The sequence below is a fragment of the Amblyomma maculatum genome, chromosome 1 (assembly GCF_055883805.1).
Source record: "Amblyomma maculatum isolate TAMU_Amacu chromosome 1, ASM5588380v1, whole genome shotgun sequence".
Classification (NCBI taxonomy): Eukaryota; Metazoa; Arthropoda; class Arachnida; order Ixodida; family Ixodidae; genus Amblyomma; species Amblyomma maculatum.
Window position 1 is genome coordinate 190,912,763 of NC_139344.1, and position 23,241 is coordinate 190,936,003.

Genomic DNA, 23,241 nt, shown 5'->3' on the forward strand with positions numbered 1-23,241 from the left:
CACAGGGAACAGGCTGCACACCAGACCGGGTTTGTGCAATTCCGCCTACATGCAGGATTTTTATTTTCCGGTGGAGAATTGTGTGGCACCTGGATTTGAACCATGGCCCTTTTGCACAGGAGGCGGATATTCCAATTCTACCTCTACACCATCTCTGCTACCCCAGGGTCTTAAAACTTTATGTACAGCCAGACTCTCATGGAAGTTCAGACACAAATATCTTTTTCTCTGCAGATTCCACATATGCAATCATATTTGAGCTCTGGTCTCAGATCTAACGTTATCTCGCAGTGTATAGACAAGCGTCAGCCCGTGACGTCAGTGGAGATGCGGCGGCGCTGGCGGCAGCAGTGACTTTCGTGGTGTAGGCAAAAGCGCGGGCCGTCTGCATTGGACGCGCGGTGCTTGCTGTGCTTTCGGGCATAATTCCCAATATTTCTGTAAGCTGTGTTGCGGTTGATTGCACCTCGAGGCAGAAAAAAAAAGTGGCACTTGTTTTAAATCGTTTCTTGCGGTAGGATAAGATGAGAGCGAAGGGCAGCGGCGTTGAGCGCGACAAGTAGACTTCGGTGATGGATTGCCTTCGCTGCTAATGTGCGTTGCACTTCTGCACCAAAACTAGATCAGTTCGTTTGCAACTCTTAATTGTCATGATTGTTTCTCGGCGGCACGGCAAATAGCGCAAGAATAAACGCCTGCAGCTCGTGCCCGGTTTGATATACTATCAAGTCATAAGAAGTTCAGACGCGATATTCCGTGTGTGTATGATCCCGCAGGGAAGCTGCACTGTGAGTTCCATTCACTTGCAGTACTGCCCGTGCTTGTGTTCACACAGAAAAGGACACAAAAGCTGCTGTGAAGGTAACTGCAATTACCTTGAGCGGTCACTCCAGTGCGATATTGCCGAAATAAGAGGCCCGGACAGTAGCTTTTCTGTTTTTAGTTTCGCGAGTTTCAACGGATCACTCTTCATCACCGGTTCTATAATAGTAAACATCGTTATGATCCGGGCAGTCCCGCAGCATTATTTTTCATATTTTTTAATTTTATTTTTGGAGGTCATTATAAGATCCCGACGAACGAATTAAATACCCACGTACAACCTAGCTCTGATCGAGCAGGATATTTAAGTATATATGGTACATGGAGTCTAATGTCCCTAAGAGGAATCGACTATGATGGGTGCAAAATAAGCAGAATAAGATGACGCGCATTTGAATAAAAAATTTCGAAGTATATTAATAAAGCTCAGCAGATCGCGCAAATTTCGCTGCAAGCGATCGTGGAGAACGTTGGATCTGCACTCATGCGACTCTCCAAGAGAACAAAATGAGAGCATCCTTACGGGCCTTCATGTACATATTAACCTGTGAATGTCCTTGCTACGTCTGTAGGATGGGACAGGCTTCAAACGTCTTTTTTATCGAGCAGGCAAAAACAAGTTGGCAGCGCACTATGCGAACATATTACAAAGAACTAAAAGATTGAGTTCTTCTTACTAAATATGAAATTCTATGACTTAAGTTGCCGGTAAGGTGAGCTAGAAATGTGATTTCTAGTTTGCTATATATAGTTGCCGATAATATTGTTCTTTAGAGTGAAAGTGCTTGAAGCAGCAGAAAGCCAGTCAAAAGAGTCGTCATATGAAAAACGCACTTAATTCCAGTCATTCATATTGTCGTCCTCCTTGCATGCACTAGGAATAGGCCCGTAAGTTTAACAGTGTTGACTATCAGTTCTTTCTCGTTTTTATTTAACTAATCACTAATCACTATTTAACTAATCACGTACCGTAGCCGCGCGCTGTTGAGGCCACGGAGAAGGAAGCCAATGCAGCGCTCTTCGCCAGGTAATTCCAGCAGTAATCGGCTGATAACGTGCTGAAATACTCTCCAGGCATAAACCGAACTGTTTCTACACACAAGCGAAGCTTACGCTTCAGATTATTCGCACGCGCGAACTGGTTCCGAAGGCAGCGTCGCTTTGCGCAGTGTAGGCACGCTGCGTTTTTGCCTACACCCCATCTCGCTGCCGATCGCAGCGCCACCTTTGTTTACAAACGTGGCGCTTGTCTATAGAGTGTAATTAGGCAATTTCTAGCCCAGCTTGTATCAATCTGTTCCTCGAAGTCAAACCTACAGAATTTTTCATGCTGGTGCTTCCCTTGTGTTCCGCTATCAGTACCCGCTGTCCTTAAAATCAAAAGGTAATTAATTGTCTAATCATCAAGCTCTATCATGTCCGCCTTGCTGTAAAAGCCACGGGCACAGACCATGCAGACATATCATAGTTTTTAAAATACTGTAAACATTTAAAAACATCACCCTGTATACTTGTTGGTACTTTGCACTTTTTTTGTGTGTATAATTTGCCTTTTATAGTGTTAGTGCACCCATTGCTTTTAAAAATGAGATTTATCCAGCATTCTCCTTGTTAAGGTGGTGTGCAATAATTAGTGCACTGTTGATGAACATGTGAAGAAACTACATTTGTCACGATTTTCGTTTAGTTTCTATTGAGATAGGCTTTGACAGTGTTTTTGTTTGTTTTTTTCTTTCCAGGAAAGCCACCTCCTGGAGCCTCGGGTTGTTTGGAAAATTCCAGAGTCTAGCGGTACCTTTCGCACTGGCACTCTTGACTTCCCTCATGCTGAGTGGTGTCTCATTTCTGATGGGATGGGTACTATCTACATTCTCAACTCTCCAAGCCGGCCACAGGGGGAGCCGTGGCAGGTGAGCCTCAGCTGCATTCTGATTTCTCTTCCTCTTTTGTTGTGACTTTTGCACTTGCTCCACAACTCCCTTATCAATATCAGCACAAATCAGCACAATGCATAAAAGCACCCACCATGGTAACTATGTGGCTTTGGCACTTGACTACTGATCCCAAGGACACAGGATTGAATCCTGGCCGCAATGGTCACATTTTAACGGAGACAAAATGCTAGAATGCTTGTGTGCTGTGTGCATTGTCAGCGCATGTTAAAGAACTCCAGACCCCAGGTGGCTGAAATTCGTCCGGTGTCCTCCAGTATGACATCCCTCATAGCCCATGTGCCCCGCCATGGTGGTACAGTGCTCTACTGCTGTTGCCTAAGAATACGGGATCGAATCCCAGCCATGGCAGCCACTTTTCGATGGAGACGAAAAGCAAGCTGCCTGTGTGCTGTTCTGCTCACCAAGCCGCACACTTTCTTGAGTTTGTTTGGAGCCGAAAAGATTACCTGTACGCCATAGCGCTTGGCCACGTTGCTGAGATTGTGTGAAAGTCAATGCTTATACAATCTCAGCAACGTGGCCAAGCATATTGGCATACAGGTAATCTTTTCGGCTCCAAACAAACTCAAGAAGGTGTGTGGCTTGGTAAGCAGAACAGTAGCGAATCGGAAGGGACAAAATACAAATAGGAAAAGATCTAGGGCATGCTATACCTTAGGGTTCATCCCTTGCAAAATGGGGGTGGTATATGAGCTGCCAGTTTCCTGTGGGAAGGCCTACATAGGTCTGGCGGGACGTTGTGTAAATGTACGGCTAAAGGAACATGAAAAATCGCTATCAGGGTCCAAGTCCTCACATTTGGTTGACCGCTGCCAGGGATGTAAAGACTAAGCTGGAATGTAAGCCGGTGTGCAAGAAAAAATGTAAGACCCTTTATGAGCAAGCGGAAATATTATCAACCCATAAGGAATGACTTCAGCTTGAAATCAAAGAGGTTTTTTTTACATTTGAAGGCAAGGGAATGGATGCATAAACGCTCTGTCAATTTCTTTTACACAAAAAGAACTTACATATCTAGACCACACATGGAACTAATCTCTTCCGTCGATTCCTTCTTTTTGGTAATTGTTGTTCGCTATTGTGATTATGAAGTTCCTTGCTTTTACACTTTGCACCTTATCTCAGTTAATAAGCTGTATCGCGCTCTACACTTTTCTTGATGCTATCACGTTTGTTTTCTGTTTTTAGTTTCATGAGATGGGTATTTATTCCATGGCTTTAAATAAAAGTTTTAATTGCAAAAAAGTGCTCGTGTTGTGTCCTCCTACTCCTTGGTCCTCGTTTTTTGTACTACCTTCATTATAAGTATATTTACTGAGGCTTATTATCTTATTAGAACATGATTTGTACTGCTGCTTAACTCGTGGCATGCTTTGATAACGTGAGTTCTGTCAAAAGAAGCAGAAAATAAATTTTTTTTTAAGTAGCAAAAAAAACAAGTGCATGCATATGACCAGAATTCGAACTATACTAGTGATGTGTCATCATGGTGAATCACTTTTGTGCTTGCTGGTTATGTTACGGTTCATGGTTATCTAGCTAAATATTTGCTCTTAACAGCTATGTTACACCCACCGCCTCGAGTGGAGCCGCCCCGGTACTATACTCCTGACAAGTGCGCACAGCAGCTTTCCTAGCAGCCAGCAGATGGAATGTCTTCTGGCCTATATCAGCCGGCCACAAGACGTTCAGGGTAGCGTCAGCATTCCTGAAACTACTGTGCACTTTTTGTGTGTCCTGGAATGGCTTACGTTCACTTGTTGTGAGTACACGTCCTTTTTATTTCTTCTGATTGAAGGTTACTTCATCATATGTGATCATGAGAAAAAGGAATACAGATTTTTTTTTCTTTAACTATGTTAAGCTCAGGTTTCAGTCAAATAATTGGCAAGCAGGGTTAGAACTGAAAGAGTTGGTTATGGCTTTGTTTGGTTTTTCACTAGTGTATGTCATTTTTTTTTCTGGCGTCTCATTTTTTAGAACTTTTTTGTTTGGAATTATCTGTTTCTTTTTGTAGGATCTGCACATATATACTGGTACCAGGCATTGCTTCATAAGTATTCTGCACATGTCTCTTTCTTGCCTTAGTGCATGATCAATCCTTAGTGAATCATTCACATAAGAAGGAGTCTCCATTTTGGATACCTTTTCATTTGGGTTGTTAACCTGAAATTGCTCATTACCCTTTCTGGCTACCAGATGGTGTATTGTAGCTTAGAGGTACAAGTGTCTGTGCAAATTATATTGAGAAGCAACTGGCTTGGGCTCTGAATTTGACTGGCAACCATTCTCGCTGGTATGTGTGTGGTTCAGGTGGTGGCTTATTTGGTACAATAAAACAGTCGCCACAAAAGTGAGAATGGGAGAGTTAACTGGGGTTTCCTACCAAAGTTGAAATGTCTAGAGTGTTGCTGCATAAGCATGCAAAAGATTTTAAGCTCATTGAAATTGATGCTTTCAGTTGCTAGTGAGAAGTGCGTGTTACAAAAACTAAGTGGCAAAATTAAATTCAAAAATGGCTGTGATGCTGCAGTTTGGCATCTCATAGGGATGCTTTATTGGCACAAGCTTATGGGTTTACTTTTAAAAGGCATCTGCCTCTAACCCACCATGACTTCTTGATGTGGTCTTGCAACACCTAATTTTCATCCTGTTAGGCCAAAGATTAATCGCCGATCCTGCCTCTGGTGTGTCGCTGTCTCACAAGACACTAAATGCACACCAGAAAGAGCCCATGAGTTCTTAATAGGAACAGGACAGTTGTGTTGAGGTCCAGGCTAGAGGGAGTGAACAACTCACTAGTCCTAGCCAAAAGTGATGAAAAAGGTCGCCGTGACCACAGCTCGAGGTGCTTCGTGCCACTCTTTCATAGCTGTTGTTGCCAGCCCATGGCCACTTCCTGATGACAAGGATGAAGATAACGAGCAGGAATAAGAGCGCCTATCAAAAGCTACTGCAGCGCTATTTCAGACTTGTGTATTTGCCTCACGTTTGCTACATAAAGCTGCTGCCCGCGAGGAAATTCCAGAAATGTGTTGGCCACAGCAATGCCGTTCAGTGCTGGAGTGTTTGCTGAACATTCATTACTGTAATCATTCTCGTAATGGATGCAGTTACTTTGATGTTAATTTGGGAGGCACACTTGTCAAGCAGGGTAAAACTTGCACGGTGGTCAGTCAGATTTTTTTTTTTTCTTTTTTTTTAACTTGGAGATTATTATAGGGCACTCGTTTATTATGTGGGTTACTGCAGTAATTTTTATGCAGCACAGTACTCCCCCTTGCAGGCTTCAGGTGTCATTATTTGCAGTTACTTGTTTTTTTTTTTTCTTCCTTCCTTTCTGTTTCATGCTTGTTTGCTGTCACTCCTGTGAGGCCTCAATATACATGTTTTTAGCAGACAAACAAGAAAGCTCCTTTACAGAATACAGAGTCTACAACATTGATGCAAAATGCGGTATCAGTACCACATCAGTTTGCTGCATAGGAATACTGATGAAGTGCCAAGCAGTCTAGTTTAGCTGAAATACTTAAGCCTTGAGTAATTTGACCTTGAGTCAGCGATGTCACAAGGCCTTATTAAAGTCCAGTGGAAATCACGGGAGGTATGAAGACTGTAAAGGTGTTTAGAGCAATTTATAATTATTGATAACTTCAGTGCAGTTTACATCTGGAAAATTTTTGCAGTGTGTGATCTATTTCGTACTTCCATACGTTTTGCAATTTTGATAAATGTTCTTTAATGCTGGGTGAAAAACAGCATGTGATGTAAGTCACATAATAATGATGATGACTTTGCCTTATTTGCTAAGAAGGGCAGGTTAGGCATGTTTTTTGCTGTATTAGTGAACGCTAACGTAAGAGGGGGCTTGTGCAAGCTGTCTATAATAGCATTATTATCGTCATTGCTTTGTTTGAAATCCACTTTGTAACTGACTGCAGTTATGTAGTGAATCAGATCTTTATGGTATCAGATCACAGTATGTTAAAATGCTGTACCGCTGCAAGTGCTGCTGAAAGCAAACTTTGTTTTTCCTATTGTAGAATAGCAGTCTCTTTTCTTTTCATGACTACAAAATGGAGTGGGTTGTTCATTGTAGTGGGGTGATTTTTTAAATTGAGTAAGCAGCAAAAAAATTGACTGACCCTGCCATCCTGCTTTTACTGGTTGCCATGCTTAGTCAACTCCATACTTCAACTCCATGTGCATGGAGGAATCCAGGAATTTAGAAAGGCCATTGTGATAAAAGCAGCTACATATGTCACTGTTTTCATGTTGAGATTTTGCTGAAACCACTTTTGCCAGATACATCTTTTTTTCTTTTTCTTTACCTGTAAAAAGCTCTTTCATTAAAATTGTGATGGTTGTGTTGTAATGAAACAAGCTGATGTCATTTTGCAATATTGGCTGATATTGAACCATCATTGATTGATTGAGCATTTATGTATTGTTGCTTTTATAGCAGAACCCTAGTAATTGCCCTTTACCAGACTGTACCTTAGTGAATTATATATCATAGCTCATAATGTGACTTTAAGCATTTTTCACAACTAACTGGGCAAATTCAAACATATTGTCTTCCTGGTTGCCATGGTTACCACGTCTCGGTGGTTAGGGTACTCGACTGCTGAGTCAAAGTATAGGGTTTTGATCCAGTTGCACTTCGAAGACATCAACGGCAAAGTGTCAAAACCCCAAGTGGTCGAAATTAATGCAGAGCCCTCCGCTATGGTGTCCCTCATAGCCAATGTCGCTTTATGGTGATAAACCTCATATACTATACCAATACCTTGCAATACCATATCATCTTCCTGATCTACTATTTTCTGTACTTTGTGCTACCCTAGGTTTTTATTGATGAGACATTGAATGAGAGCTGGTTGCTTTCATGAGTGGTGAACTGGTTCCTGTGAGGTGCGTTTAGCTGTTTGAATACTCAAGTTGCGTTTGCGTGTAACATTGTGAACATTTTTTTTTTTTTCCATGCTTCACGGTCACGTGCTCACACATCTTTGCTGAGTTATTTATGCACAGTTGTACTTGCTTGTTAGGTGTGCTTTGATCTCTCTGCACATGGCCACCAACCCTGAAAATGCTGTTCTTTGGTACAGTGTCCAATGGCGATGGTGGCCTGTGGAGTGTCAAGCGACACCGGCGGCTTGTTGGTGCTTCCATTCCAAAGTATGTGTCATTTGATACTCACGGGAATGCCTTGTGCCTGGCCTCAGAAAAGAGCTACAGTTTTGTCTATGACTCATGCAAGGCAGAAGTGGGTCACGAGGTGGAAGAGACCAAGGGTGGCAAACGTGAGTACATTGTGGGTGCAATACAAGAAACAGATTCTTATTAGCTTAGTCAGCTCCACAGCCACTGTCACGCTCAATTCAAGTGTGGCTTTTCATTTCTACTAGTTGAAGAGCTTTAATTTTGCTATGCACATATTGTGCGCAACTTGACTAGTCCTGTTTTCACAGATGTGAGTGTTTGAATTTTCTGATAGCAGATCCTTCATCATGCATAGAATTGCAGGCTGTGTGTCAAGGCTGAAGCGGGGCAACAGCTGGACATGATGGCCATTTGATACTTTAGTCAAAAAGTTTTGAGATTTATTGTGACTATTTATTTAGGGCTAAGCCACTGGTGGTGGGGCACTTTTATTGCATCGTGGTGTTTTAGACTGCAGGGTAGAGCTTTCCTTTGCATCTGAAGTTTAGGGAGCATAACAGGCACATGTGGCTTGACTAAGCAATTGTTTGGACATGCAGAGTGGCATGGGAGCTCTCTTTTCTTTTTTTTTCAAACTCAGATTATTGCTTGTACATCAAGTGATTGTGGCATCATTTCTTTTCTGCTACATGCGCACAGTGTGTTAAGGGCCCTTGAGGCACCTTTGTCTATCTTGAGTAAAATCTTGACGAGTGTGGAGTGGCTTATAAGCAGCAGTGTCCCAATATATTTTCTAAAAATGCAGTAGAGGCAGCAAAATAGATCTACAGTACTTAGCTTTGCCATTTCCTTGGCTTTTATATATTTTCTCAACTTTTACTGCCAAAAGCACACTCCACTTATTAAGGCCACAGTCAGTTGCCGTTTCGAATTGTAGCAAGGTGCGTAATGCTATCTTTAGCAGCAAAACAGGTTAAAGCCGTAGTTCATTTTGGGGGTTGCAGTGCGCTACATGGTAGAGCATACCTCTACCAGTTGAAGGCATTAAATAATCGTGGGCTTTAAGCAGTACTCACATGAAATGTGTGAAGTCCTTTTTTTAACTACAGTACAGTGGCTTGAGCATCTGCCTCATGCAGTGATCCCCAGTGTTGCCAGGATTTCCAGTCCATGCAGCCTTTCCCCTGGCCTGATGCTTAGCTTCTCTGGGGTGAAATTCTTGGAAAAAATTTGTTGTGGTTTAACTCTGGTTAACCCTAGTTGAATTGCGATAGCAATGGCGTGCCCTAGCAAGCATAGCTGGTGTTTGTGTTGCATAAGCATACCGCAATGTGTCATCACAGAAACCACCTGCACAGCACTAGTGTCACGTTAGCCTAAGGGCGTTACCTGACCCTTTATTTTCTGTCTGTGTTCGTTACTTGTACCTTACAAAAGGTACAAAAGGGGTTCATTTAAATATTTGTTTTGCATGACATGCAACATGCAGCTAGCATTTTCTGATTTTACTGGAAAATTTTGAATTGCATATCTGCACAGTGGCATATTTGCTTAGCATCAGTGGTGTATAGATCTTCGTTTGGATGGCTAAAATGTCGGCATCATAAAACAATGTCAGCACACCAGTTTGTGTGCTTGTACATGATTCTGCATGCCCCATTGCATGCTTCAATGTAAACACATTTTTCCTCACTCTTACTTTTTCCTTTAGCTCAAGAACCTCCACTCTACTACTTCATTCAGACTGCTGAAGATATTAGAGTCTTTTTTCGAGTGAATGAGACAAGCCAAAAGCAGCCCAAGGCTAAAATTGATGGCAAAACGATCATGGTTACCATCGATGGCGAGACACTTTTGAGTGGTGAATTCCCGCATCCAGTGAAAAGTGACAGCAGTTTCAGCACTCAAGGCGATAAGTAAGCATGTTTCCTGCTCATCTCTAGTGTCTGTGAAGCTATCATAGCAACTAGATTGACTTCTAAGGGTTTTGTTTGTTGTACAACCATATAGCAAGGTTTTTAAAACTTCAGTTTATTTTCCTTAAACACCCCTATTCAGGAGGTATTACATAGGAGGTAATAGGAGGTAAGGTTACAGATATTGTAATACATGGCTTATTCTAAAATCAGTTCAGTTATCTTTTGAAAAACCCTTGATGGACAGATGTTGGTTGCAACTTGATGGGGAAGGCCATTTCAGTCATCAGTGGTTTGGGGGATAAAATACGAGCCTGATGATGTAATAGTGTAGGAGCGTGGACGGAAATAGATGACTGGTGTGTTGAGGTAAGCGCAGGCAGCATACAGTGTAAGGTCAATCTAGGATGACACACTCACGTCATATGAATACAGTAAAACCTCGTTACAAGCTACACTCAAGGGAGCCGAAAAAGATGTCTCTTGTAAGCAAGGTCTCTTGTAACCAAAAATTCTAAAAGCACTATGTTGATCAGTTTACTGCACATCAGCATATATAAATGCATTTACACGCATTAACAGGAAATTGTTCAGGAAAGTTTAAAGGACTTATTCATACAAGTATGTAATTTTGTGAGTGCAGAGTGTATTCCTTCCCAAATTCTGGAGGTAAAGCACTTCACTTTGCAAGCCTTCCTGTTGCTCTAATACCTTTGAAGCACTCTTACTTGCTTGTCACCCTCAGATGCTGACACTTTTCCTCTAAAATGTCCTCGTAGTCATCCTCTATGGCCCATGTGCCGTTTACTTGCGCGAGAATTGCACAGTCTGTAAGCTCTTTGAGAGCACACAAGATCCACGTCTGCAAATACGAATTCCTCAAAAGATTCTGGTACCTCAGCAGTCTCTTGGATGCTCGCCCAAGCTTCATCTTTAAGGAAGCTTGCCACATTATCCATATATGGGCCCTCTTACATCATGTCACCACATTTAAAGCCTGCTTGTCTGAAATGGTTTCTCACAGCTTCACTTCTCAGGCCATTCCAGACACCTGAAATCACCTGAACAGCAAACTTCGCATCACTTACCATTGTATAGTCTTGCTGCCTGTCGAGCAACAGACGTTCTACAAACTTTGTTTTGTACAGCAACTTGACTGAGTGCTTAATGCCTTTGTCTATTGGTAGAAGGTAGGGTGTGAAGTTTGGAGCGAACAAAAAAACTGGTGGCTTTGAGCATGAGAACTTTGGTGCTGCAAGAAGCATTGTCCGCAAAGAGAAAGACAATAGGATTCTGAGCTTTCACTTTGTGATCAAATTTTAAACAGCAAGGAGTTAAAAATGCTGGATGTCATTCATCCATTTTGATTTGCTTCGTAGGTGACAGTTATGCTATGCCAGTGGCTGAAACAATGGGGTCGTTTTGACTTTCCAATCATTGGGAAGCACTTCTCAGTTCCTGACATATATACAACAAAAAGGATGCTGATATGGAGCAGAATTTAGCTAAGGGAATCTGAAGTGCATCATGTACGAGTTGGCACGCTTCAGCTGCATTGCATGAGCACACCTGGGTTGTGTCTCTTCTAAATAGTAGTGAAGAATTTACTCCAGGGGCCTGAAAAAGTTGTCCTTAGTAACCGAGTGTCTCTTGTAACCATGTCTCTTGTATGCAATGTTGTTAACATGACAGACATAAGAAAACCAGCCAATTTTCAAGTGTCTCTTGTGTCTCTTGTAACGAGATTATTTATTTATTTATTTATTTGGATTAACTTTGTAGTGCAGAACTTTGCAACGCGATTTTGAAGCCGCTTGAGGTTAGTCTTCAGATATTCTTGATGTGGATCCGAGGCAGGTTAGGCATATTTAAGTTTAGGTTCTGATGAATGATTTATATGCTTGTAATTTCAAGTGTTTTGGCACACTGGGAATGGGGCGTGTAAGGAATCCTAGCTTTCTGTTACTAGTTGATGAAAAAAGGTTGATAATGTACGTATTCCAGTTAAGATCATTCAGTAATGTGATGCCTCGGTATTTGAATGACTGTGCCTTCTTTATTGGTACATTACCTATTGTAGAAAAAGTGGTGAACTTGAAGTGAATGACATGAGCTTGCATTTGTTGTGGCTGAAGTGCGTACTTTTCATTTTTGTTTACTGTGACCTTTAGTCACTATTTGTGGTTGCATATTAAGATTGGTTTAGCATTAAAGGCCCACCATTTTAGTAATATATTGTAGCCGAAGAAGAGGAAGTGCGAGCGTTTTTGAGAAGAAAGAAGACGCTGGTGTGCGCGGTCCTTGCGGCATTTCTGAGGCTCCCCGCCGTCGCGCTCGTTCCTGCTGAATTCTGACCTGCGGTCACTGTTGTCTTCCTGTCCTCAGGCTAGGACGTAACAATATCTTGCCTTGCCTGACAGTCTTTTCACATGCATTTTTACGGATGTTACTCTTTTGTTGTTGCTGTGTTAGGTAGCAAAGCACGGGGACTTTTTGAGTGCCAGGTCATTATTGAACTTCTGCTCTTTTGTATAAATAGCCGACAGGTGCACATGATGGGCATGGCTTTCAAAGCACCAAAAGAAGGTGCTATTTCTGTGGTTAAAAGTTTTGTAAATTGAATGAAGCTCTTGTTTTCTTCAGATAACTGCATCTCATGATAACAAAGCACCTGCTTCATGCAGCCAGAGCCCAGTTAAAACACGGATTACTCTATGTGCCCTCGCATTTAAAGGTTGAAGCTAAGCACCTCTCAGGCTGAGATAGAATGGGGTATCTATCGGTGTTCCAGTAATAATTTCGTACATGGACATCAAGCTGGAATAAAGGTGCACTGAAGAGAATTTCGAAAGTGTCTTTTAATTTAAGGAACTCGATCTATACTCTAAGCTTTCTTATAAACTTCGACTTTATTGCCCTGTATGGAGGATTTTGTTTTGAAATCAGATAAAATGTTCTGGCTCCTGCTTAATTTCTTTTTAACTCGCCAAAGAGAGTAGGATGAGTCATCCAATGCATGAAGTTCGTTCTAGGAAATCACATAGAGGCTTGCCATTCTGCCGTCGGTTGAGTGATACATAAAGTGATATTAGGAACGTAGTCCACTTGTATCTGGCTCGATGTTTCTATGGCATGATCTCTGAACCATTAATATTTAGTGGTTCTATCGAAATATTGCCACGTGCCTAGCGCCGCGTGACAGCCGTTTTTGGGGCCGACGACGACGAAGCGGTGGTTGGCACGAGCGGCGCGCTGGGGCTGGACTCTGTGACTGTGTTCGGAACGACAAGCCGACCTTATTTCTCGGGTCCTCGGCTACGTGTACTTTCACGGCTTCCTCTGACTTCAGTCGTGACACTGGTGGAGGTGCCATCGATGATCCCTTCTCCTGCGGACGACCCTACGCGGCTGCCTCTCGTGACCACTCCTGTTCACCGTACCAGCCGACGGCTCCGAGGCTTGTCCCCCGAGGCCTTCCCTCTTGACGAAGAGACTCTGGCTGTGGCAACGACACCGCCCGCCCGTACCATGACTGTCCCTTCCACCCCTTCGTCCTGTCTCATCCTTCAGACCCCACGTACCCCTAAACCATTTCACGGTGAGCAGTTTGAAGACGCCGAGGACTGGCTAGCTCACTATGAAAGGGTCGCGACGTTTAACGGCTGGGACGACGCTGCGAAAATGCGGAACGTCTACTTCAGCCTTGAAGACGCTGCTCGGACATGGTTCGAGAACCGCGAGGCCACATTCTCTACGTGGCCGGCCTTCCGAAGTCAGCTCCTCGGTACGTACGCCAACAGTGACCGCCGAGAGAATGCCGAGCGTGCCCTGACCTCTCGAGTTCAGCGTCAGAACGAGGGGGTCGCAATGTACGTTGAAGACGTTATGCGCCTTTGCCATCGCGCCGACCCGTCTATTAGTGAGGAGAAGAAGGTTCGGCACCTGATGCACGGCGTCAAAGAACAGCTTTTTTCCGGCCTCGTGCGGAACCCGCCCACCACCGTCGCGGCGTTTCTGGCTGAAGCTGTGACCATGGAGAAACTGCTACAGCAGCGATGCAGCCAGTACGGTCGGCTGAATTCCATCTCCACACTACCGCCGTCTGACCGAACCGACTACAATCCCGGGGCAGATATGAGCTCCCTTCGCGACCTCATTCGCACCGTTGTTCGCGAGGAGCTCCAGAAAGTTCATGGATCATTTACTCCTGGCGTAGCTTCCCTGGCCAGCATCATCCGTGAGGAGGTCCAGAACGCACTCACGCCACCAACAAGTACAGTCGTTCCACCACCACCCCCGGGCCCCACCGAGCGGATGACTTATGCTGAGGTCACACGCCGCCCAGCCCTGCTACCTACCCCTTCGCCTTACACGCAACCTCAGTCGCTGTGCACGCTGCGGCACCGCTGCCCCTTCGGGCAGATCCGCGCCAGGCGCCCCGGAAAACTGATCTCTGGCGCGCTCCAGATAACCGCCCTCTCTGCTACCACTGTGGCGAGGCAGGTCACCTGTACCGGCAGTGCCCTTATCGTCAGATGGGCCTTAGGGGATTTTCCCCCGACAGCCCTCGTCCACGGCCTGGTCAGCGGCCTCAGGACATCGCCGAGTACGTCACCCGCCAGCGTACGTCACCCGCCAGTCTGCCACATTCTCCTCGTCGTGAGTCGCGCTCGCCTTCGCCTCGTCGCTCTTCACCCTCTGGGTCACGGTATACCGCTGGACGCCATGGTTCCTCGAGCCCTCATCGGGAAAACTAGCTCCGGCGACCTTTGGGGGCGAGGCCGCCGCACACCGATTCGCTGTAAAGCTTCCACCGCCGCACCGCTCGATTCGCCCCGACGTCGAACGCCGAATTCCTGTCCAGTTTTTGCCGCACAGACCAGATCGCCCCGACGTCGTCCGCATCGCCGACCAGTTATCACCGCCGTGTCGCTTAAATCGCCCCGACGCAGACCACACAACTGCCGCCCAGCTTCCGTCGCCGCACCGCTTGCTTCACTCCGACCTGCCGTCGACATTGAATTGTCCCGACGCCGACCACCCAACCGCCGTCCAGCTTCTCCCACCACACCGCTCACTTCACTCCGAACCGACGTCGACAGGCCCTGGTCTTGGCCGGGTCTCCCTGGACATCCCTATTATCGTCGACACGAAGGAGGTCAGCGCTTTAGTTGATACGGGAGCCGAATATTCTATCCTTAGCGGGCGGCTCACAAGGACACTGAAAAAGGTGATGACGCCATGGAACGGACCAGACATACGTACGGCAGGCGGACATGTGGTTGCACCACTGGGTATGTGTACAGCCCGGGTTACGGTGCGAGGCTGCACATTTGTTGCGACTTTTCTCGTACTGCGCGAATGCTCTCGTGATGTTATTCTTGGCATCGACTTCCTTCGTGAGCACGGTGCCACTATAGATCTACCGAACCGCTTGGTGACGTTTTCCGCCAAACTGGCCACTGAAAGGCATGAGTACCGCGGGTCCCACTCCACGCTGCGAGTCGCCGATGATAGCCTCACAGTGCCGCCACGCGCCAGCGTCCTCGCCAGAGTTACTTGTGACGAGCCACATCACGGCCTCCGGGTTGTTGAGCCTAATGTCTCCCTCTCACTCGCCTTGGGAGTTTCTGTGGCAAGAGGTCTTTGTTTCCTTCGTGGAAGAGAGACGGAGGTACTTGTCACCAATTTCTCCAATGAACATCGACATCTGTTCCGTGGCACTGTCATTGCTTACGTCGACCATCTGCACGAAGTCGCCGAATGTTTTGCTTCAGAGGAAGCTGCACCTAGCACTGAACCGGATGATGCCGTACACGCTGTCGACATCAATTCTAGCCTTTCCTCCGTTGAAAAGAGGCAACTCCGAGATCTATTGCTGGAGTTTCGTGTGTGCTTCACGTCTTCATCTAAAGTGCAGCAAACGTCGGTCATTAAACACCGGATTATCACGCATGAAGGCACTCGACCCATCCATCAGCAGCCCTATCGTGTGTCGCCTCGGGAGAGAGACGCTATCCAACAGCAAGTCAAGGAGATGCTCGCCGATGGCGTCATTCAACCTTCAAGCAGCCCATGGTCGTCGCCTGTAGTCCTCGTTAAAAAGAAAGACGGAACACTTCGTTTCTGCGTTGACTATCGGAAACTTAACAGTATGACAAAGAAGGACGTCTATCCGTTGCCACGGATTGATGACTCTCTCGACCGACTTCGCAGCGCCAAGTACTTCTCCTCCATTGACCTCAGGAGTGGTTATTGGCAAATTGAAGTTGATGAGAGGGACCGTGAAAAAACTGCCTTCGTAACACCAGATGGGCTCTATGAATTCCGCGTCCTCCCGTTCGGGCTCTGCTGTGCTCCTGCCACCTTCCAGCGGATGATGGACACTGTGCTCACAGGTCTTAAGTGGCAGACGTGCCTTGTTTATCTCGACGACGTGATAATTTTTTCACCGACGTTCACGGAACACCTGCGCCGCCTGAGAACTGTTCTCGAAGCTGTCCGGTCTGCCAACCTTTCTCTCAAGCCTCAAAAGTGCCACTTCGGGTTCACCGAATTGAAGTTTCTTGGGCACATCGTGAGTGCTGATGGCATCCGAGCTGACCCTGAGAAACTTGCTGCCGTTGCTGCCTTTCCCGTCCCCGTCCATAAAAAAGCAGTCCGACGGTTTTTGGGGCTGTGCTCCTATTATCGTCGCTTTATCAAAAACTTTGCACAGATGGCCAGCCCTCTGACTCTCCTGACTCGAGATGACACATCATTTTCCTGGGGCGCCGAGCAGCAGATGGCTTTCGACGAGTTACGACGCCGGCTCCAGTCACCCCCAATCCTGGCGCATTTCGATGATCATGCCGACACAGAATTACACACGGATGCGAGCAACGTCGGCCTTGGTGCCGTTCTAGTTCAGCACCAAGACGGGGTCGAGAAAGTAATTGCCTACGCCAGCCGTGCACTTTCCTGTGCTGAGTGTAACTATTCCACCACTGAAAAAGAATGTTTGGCGGTAGTATGGGCCGCTGCCAAGTTCCGCCCGTACCTTTATGGCCGACCGTTTTGCGTCATCACTGACCATCACTCGTTGTGTTGGCTGAAAAACTTAAAGGATCCTTGTGGCCGCTTAGCACGTTGGGCATTGCGCCTACAGGAGTTCGATTTTGATGTTATTTATAAGTCTGGCCGGAAGCACACCGATGCTGATAGCCTGTCCCGCGCGCCCGTCGGCCCTCCTTCGTCAGATGCCACCGACGACGATAGCTTCCTCGGAGCAGTCACAACGTCCGATCTCGCCTCCAAACAGCGTGCCGACGGCGAGCTGCGACTGATTATTGACCATCTTGAAGGCGGGCATCCTACAATACCCCGGTACCTTGCTCGGGGATTGTCGTCGTATTGCCTCCGCAATGGGGTGCTTTATAAGAAGAATTCTATGTCGAGTGCGAAAACATACCTGCTAGTCATACCAGCTGATCTAAGGCACGAAATCCTCCTGGCCTGCCACGACGAACCAACTTCAGGGCATCTTGGCTTTACACGCACCCTAAACCGAGTCCGGCAGAACTACTACTGGCCACATCTTTCTCCGAGCGTTAGACGTTACGTACAGACTTGTCGACAGTGCCAGCGGCGAAAAAAACCCACGCTCAAGCCATCTGGAATGTTACAATCTATTGAACCACCCCTCACACCCTTCGAGCAAGTGGGCATGGACCTTTTAGGCCCATTTCCTTTATCCTCGAACGGACACAAGTGGATCGTAGTCGCCACAGACTACTTAACACGCTACGCTGAAACGAAGGCCCTTGCCCGAGGTACCGCCGGCGAAGTCGCTCGATTCTTTATGAGCGACATTGTGCTCAGACACGGTGCACCGTCAACCATCATTACTGACCGCGGAAAGGCGTTTACAGCTCGGCTACTGCGGGACACCTTAACTCTCAGCCATACCGAGCATCGCACAACAACAGCGTATCACCCTCAGACAAATGGATTAACGGAACGACTAAACAAAACTTTGGCGGACATGATCTCAATGTACATCGACGTTGAGCATAAAATGTGGGACGAGATCCTGCCGTATGTCACCTTCGCCTACAATACAGCGCCGCAGGAAACCACGAAGTTTACGCCGTTCCGTCTCGTATATGGCAGAGAGGCCCGCACGATGCTGGACGCGATGCTCCCGTGCGGAGAAGAAGCGGTCGAACCCGACGCTGCCCATTTCGCAGAACAGGCCGAGCAAGCCCGTCAGCTGGCCCGCTTGCACATCAAGGAGCAGCATGCCACCGACGCTCGACACTATAACCTTCGGCACAGGGAGGCCCACTACGAACCAGGGGACCAAGTGTGGGTGTGGACCCCCGTGCGCCACAAAGGCTTGAGCGAGAAACTACTCCACCGCTATTTCGGACCCTATAAAGTCCTGCGCCGCTTAAACAACGTCAATTATGAAGTCATTCCAGATGGAACCGTGACCGTCAGTGTTCGACGCCAGCGGCCTGAAATTGTGCATGTGGTGCGCTTAAAGCCGTACTTTTCGCGTGACTGAGCGTTCCCTGCAAGTGAAACCTTGCGTTATTGTACAGTTCACCTCACGCCTAACTTTTTTTTTCTCCTCTAACCTTGTCATCGGGACGATGTTTTCTTTCACGGGGGGGGAATATTGCCACGTGCCTAGCGCCGCGTGACAGCCGTTTTTGGGGCCGACGACGACGAAGCGGTGGTTGGCACGAGCGGCGTGCTGGGGCTGGACTCTGTGACTGTGTTCGGAACGACAAGCCGACCTTATTTCTCGGGTCCTCGGCTACGTGTACTTTCACGGCTTCCTCTGACTTCAGTCGTGACAATATTATTTGCGTTGTATAGAAAAACACCAATGAAAGTTACTTTGAGCCCCGCCAGGGTGGCGCAGGGGTTACGGCGCTCGACTACTGCGCCCAAGGACGCGGGATCGAATCTCGGCCTCGGCGGCCGCTTTTCGATGGAGGCGAAAAGCAAGGTGCCCGTGTGCTGTGCGATGTCAGTGCACATTAAAAAACCCCAGGTGGTCGAAATTTCCGGAGTCCTCCACTACGGCGTCTCTCATAGCCTGAGTCGCTTGGGGCGTTAAACCCCACAAACCAAACCAACCAAACCGAAAGTTACTTTGGGTGTCTTCACATATTGCAGGATTTTCATTGGCCACCGTAGAGTGATAAAGTTAAGTTTTGTGAAGTAAAGAGTATGGGCGTATTTTTATTGCTGTGACCCTAATCTACAACTATATTTTCTGTGACTAAATTATTTGTCCATGGAAACCCAGAAAACATCATAAAAGTGAGAACAAAATTTTGCAGAAGGCATTTTAATGCATCAGTAAGCTGTCTTCATGTTCTCAGTCAACCTGTCCCCTTAATTTTGCTGAACTTTTACCACTCACACTTAAATGGGGAGTATTACGATTTGTTAACTTTCAAAATATCTAAATATTTCTCAAAGGTCTACATAGTATGGGTTTTCAAAGTGAAGACAGTGCATACATGGAAGCAGTGGAAGCATTGCCTAAATACAGTAGGCTCCTTTTAATGCAAACTGGAAGGAATCAGAAAACTTATATTATCAGAAGTTGATTTGTAACAATAGTGCCCCTAAAAGAAAAAAGATTGGGTATGTGAGCATGCTACATGTGTCTAGATATGTTATGTGAAAAGAATCAGTAAAATGAAATTGCCTTCAAGATAGAGAATAATTACAAATTTGTCAGATTACACATCAAGGGAGCTGAAAATGGACAACATTAAGCCAGCTCATGTTACCCTATTTCTTAATGACATTTATGCAGCTTTATTTTTTTTGCGTTTCCTTTTTCTGTGTAACCCAAAGTGGCCGATATTTGCATTTTTTTTTTTCTTTTTTTTTCCCCCCTGAGTGCCGTGAAATGCAAGTTGCAACAGCGTGTCAGTTGAAAATACGACCTGGAAATTTTTAAGCCAGTGAGCAGGTGTACCTGGCGCATATGTGCCTATAAAGTCTGCGGAAGGCAGCATGTAGCACATGATACACACTTGGTGCCTAGATCTACGCCGAAGAAGGCAAGATGGTGGCCTGCGATTTTTGCACCACCAAGAGAACACACCCTTACAGGTCAACTTCCCTGGAGTATTGTGCAAAGGGGTGCGTGGAAACTATGTTGTGCAATGCACTTTCTTGCAAAAGGCATTTCATTTTTTTTTTTTTTTCCCCCTTCTCTCTCTTGACAGTGCCACGGTGTGAGGCCGCCATGATGTGCGGTTGTAAAGAAAGTTTTTCTTAACTGAAATACACGAAAAACATTTCATCTTAAGCAGATTTTTTTTTTTTTTTCGCACAGAGTCTTTTGAGAAATTAACTAAATGGTCTTGCATTGTTCATCTGAAGAATTTGTCTTAACGGAGTACACCTGAAGGGGGGGGGGAGTCTCCTGTTTTATTAAAATGCCCCGAGTACTAATAAACTAGTATTTCATTGAGATAATCAGCGAAGTTTAAACACTCCCACATTTTGAAGCTAATAATCTAAAAGGCTTCTCTCAACTATCACCTTTACTCATTTGGAAAGAAATGTGCAGAGTAATTTTTGAACAGTGTTATCAGTTTTGTTCAGAAATCTTGGGAAACTTGCTTTGAAATTGTGTCATGCATGTCCTGTGTCACACTATTTCATGAGATTATGATGAAAGTTTGGACATACAGACAGTCATCGTCATAATGGAAAAGCAAGTAATGATTAATTTGTGGTACTTTCATTTTCAGGCTTGAAATCCGTCTTTTAAAGGCTGAGCGTGGAGTGGTGTGGCATGAAGTGGTCGTTGGTGACTCAAGAGGTGAAGAAGTTATTGATCCTGCTTTTGTGGAAGAAATCCATGCCCGTTTGGCACATCTTACTTCAGATAGTGAGGCAAGGATTTACCTTTCGCACCTTTATTTTTTTTCTTTTTGTTGATGTGTGTGTGTGTTTAGCTATTCATCTCTCTGCTGTCAGTGTTGTGTTACTGTATAAACGTGAAAGATCAGGTATTTCACTAACACACAGTGTGAAAAAAATAATTTCTTGCTTTGTACATATATATATTTAGAGTAGACTTGTTTCTATAAAATTGTCATTAGAGTTCCATCAACTTCCAATATGCTGTAGTGATGATGCCTTTTTCAGCAAAGTTCAACATGCTTGATAATGTTTGAAATGGACGAGACACAGTAAAAGAGGACGAAACACAGTGCCAAGTCTCATTTGAAATCTTTATTGGCTGACTAGCCAGCATAATTACTCCACTGGCAGCCAAAGTTGGAAAGAAAACAAGGCACGTGTGTCATGTGTAGGAAACAAAAATGTTAACGACATGTCAGCATTTACAGTCAGAGCAAAATTTTATTTTTTTCTACAGTGCTACAGAGGGCTTTCTTGTACATTTATCATGAAGCATTGGAGTCATTGTCATATTTATCTTTGCAGTTTCTGCAATGCTTTGCTAATGAGCTGAGACGGAGGCACATATGACATTGTCATCAGACATTGATATATTTAATGAAATAATAGAAACAGATGATAGCACCTTATGTAGTGCTGGAAAAAATGGAAGAATTTTACTTGTCAGATTGCAGAAAGACTAGGACAAAGGAAATCAAGCAGGCAGGCAGGACATGGTGCCAATAAAAACTGAATTTTTTTTAAAAGGCACTGGTTTCATACAGCAGCAGTTCGTTAAAAAAAACAACACCGATACGGCGACGAATATTGAGCGTTACCTCATAACTGTCCATTGATAGCACTCATGCTACTTATCACGATGGCATAAACTGTTTCAGCAGTTAAACGACCCAGCAAGTGCAAGGCAAGCACACGGCATGCAAACATGTGGTGACAGGTGTCGTATACATTCGCAACTATAATAGTGGTGCCATCTGTCGAACCGATGTCGCTTTAAGCTATTGGCACCATCTATTGTGATATGCGCCATTACTGTGTGATCTATTGCTCAAGGTCAAATTGCAGAATAATGCGACCTTGAAGAATGCTAGTAGTAGAGTCCGTGCTCTGAAAGGAAATTGACACAAACACTTGTGATCATATCACCTTAATTATCTTGCCTGCCTTGGCATGTAACCGGGTGTATTAAGGGATTATTTTTGTCTAAGAAACCATGAGCTCTTTTTCTTTGAGCAATACTGATGGTTTGCTGGCACATGTTTCTTATTTTGCAACTTTCTGTGTCCTTTCTTTGTTGACCTCGTTGCACTTGCTCACTGGTATGCTCAGCATTTTTAGCATTCTTCTAACAGCTGGCTAGTATCCAGCAATTGACAGACGCTGCACTTTATTTGCAAAGCTGTATTCTATTGTATGCAGGCAGGGTTTGCTGAGGGTGCTGGTAAAGCATGACTGCACTATTCTTCCCTTGAGAGGGGAATGAGCACGGGTTTGTTGCTTCCTGGCTTAAAGACCCAAAAGACATGTCCTTTATATCTAAAAACCTTATGAAATAATTTTTCTGTACTTCATGATGCCAGTTCTAATGGTAGAATGCACTTTGAAAATGTTGCTTGCTTACACCAGCAGAAAAGCTTCCTTGTTACTGTCAACAAAAACAACAGTCATCAACGAATTTAAACAAGTTTTAGAATGTTGGTATCCTGAGAACAGTCATGGAGGACTTTGTCTTATGCTGATAAAAAGGTATCACTGAGACATGTTGCTAGGCACAAATCAGTGCATATTGCTTCTTTCTGATTGATAATGGTGTTATTCCACTGCACTTCAGATACATGGAAGGTAACTCAGTGAATTGATCTGCAGATAAGCCATAAGTATTCTGAAATGCTATTTCACCGTGCATATAAATGCAATCCCGGACACTTACCAAAAGACTTTCTTTTGGCGTAGAATAGTATAGATTGTTAATATCAACAGAAAAGGCTAGCATGTATCAAATGCTATTGCATTCAGGAAAGTCAACAACCTTACTTGTTGAACTATTCTCTCTAAATGGTCGTCAGTGGCTAGCAACCTTCAGCTTCTGTAGAATCATGCTACATTATGTTGCTGGGACCCCGTTTAGAAACAATAGCTTTAAAAGGGCAAGCATCTTTGCGAGTTTTTGCACTAAAAATAATTTTCAGTGACAAGATGTCTCTTCTGACAAAAGAGTGCTGCAGCTTTTCAGGTTAAGCTTCTGACACAGTAGTTTTAGTCTCGATTTCTATTAAGACACTTTGCCACATTGCTCAAAATCTTCACGCACTGCGTCGGGGGCCTTATTAAGGTATATATTTCTGCTAATAATGTAGAAACCACCCTCTTTGTCTGCTTTTCCAATGGCCAAATCATTTTTTTTTTTTTTTTTTCTGCATGCTGATGACTTGCGTCAT

The 23,241-nt window shown here is 44.9% G+C and overlaps 1 protein-coding gene across 1 annotated transcript in view; it reads left to right on the forward strand.

Annotated features, from left to right (window-relative positions):
- LOC146205224 (nudC domain-containing protein 1) overlaps positions 1 to 23,241 on the forward strand; it is a 35,179-nt gene that overhangs the window by 5,129 nt on the left and 6,809 nt on the right. Inside the window, exons 3-7 of the mRNA XM_084589931.1 lie at positions 2,562 to 2,732; positions 4,338 to 4,539; positions 7,889 to 8,083; positions 9,655 to 9,859; positions 20,629 to 20,773. Coding sequence (XP_084446057.1) covers positions 2,562 to 2,732; positions 4,338 to 4,539; positions 7,889 to 8,083; positions 9,655 to 9,859; positions 20,629 to 20,773 — 918 coding nt within the window. The remainder of the gene's footprint in view (positions 1 to 2,561; positions 2,733 to 4,337; positions 4,540 to 7,888; positions 8,084 to 9,654; positions 9,860 to 20,628; positions 20,774 to 23,241) is intronic.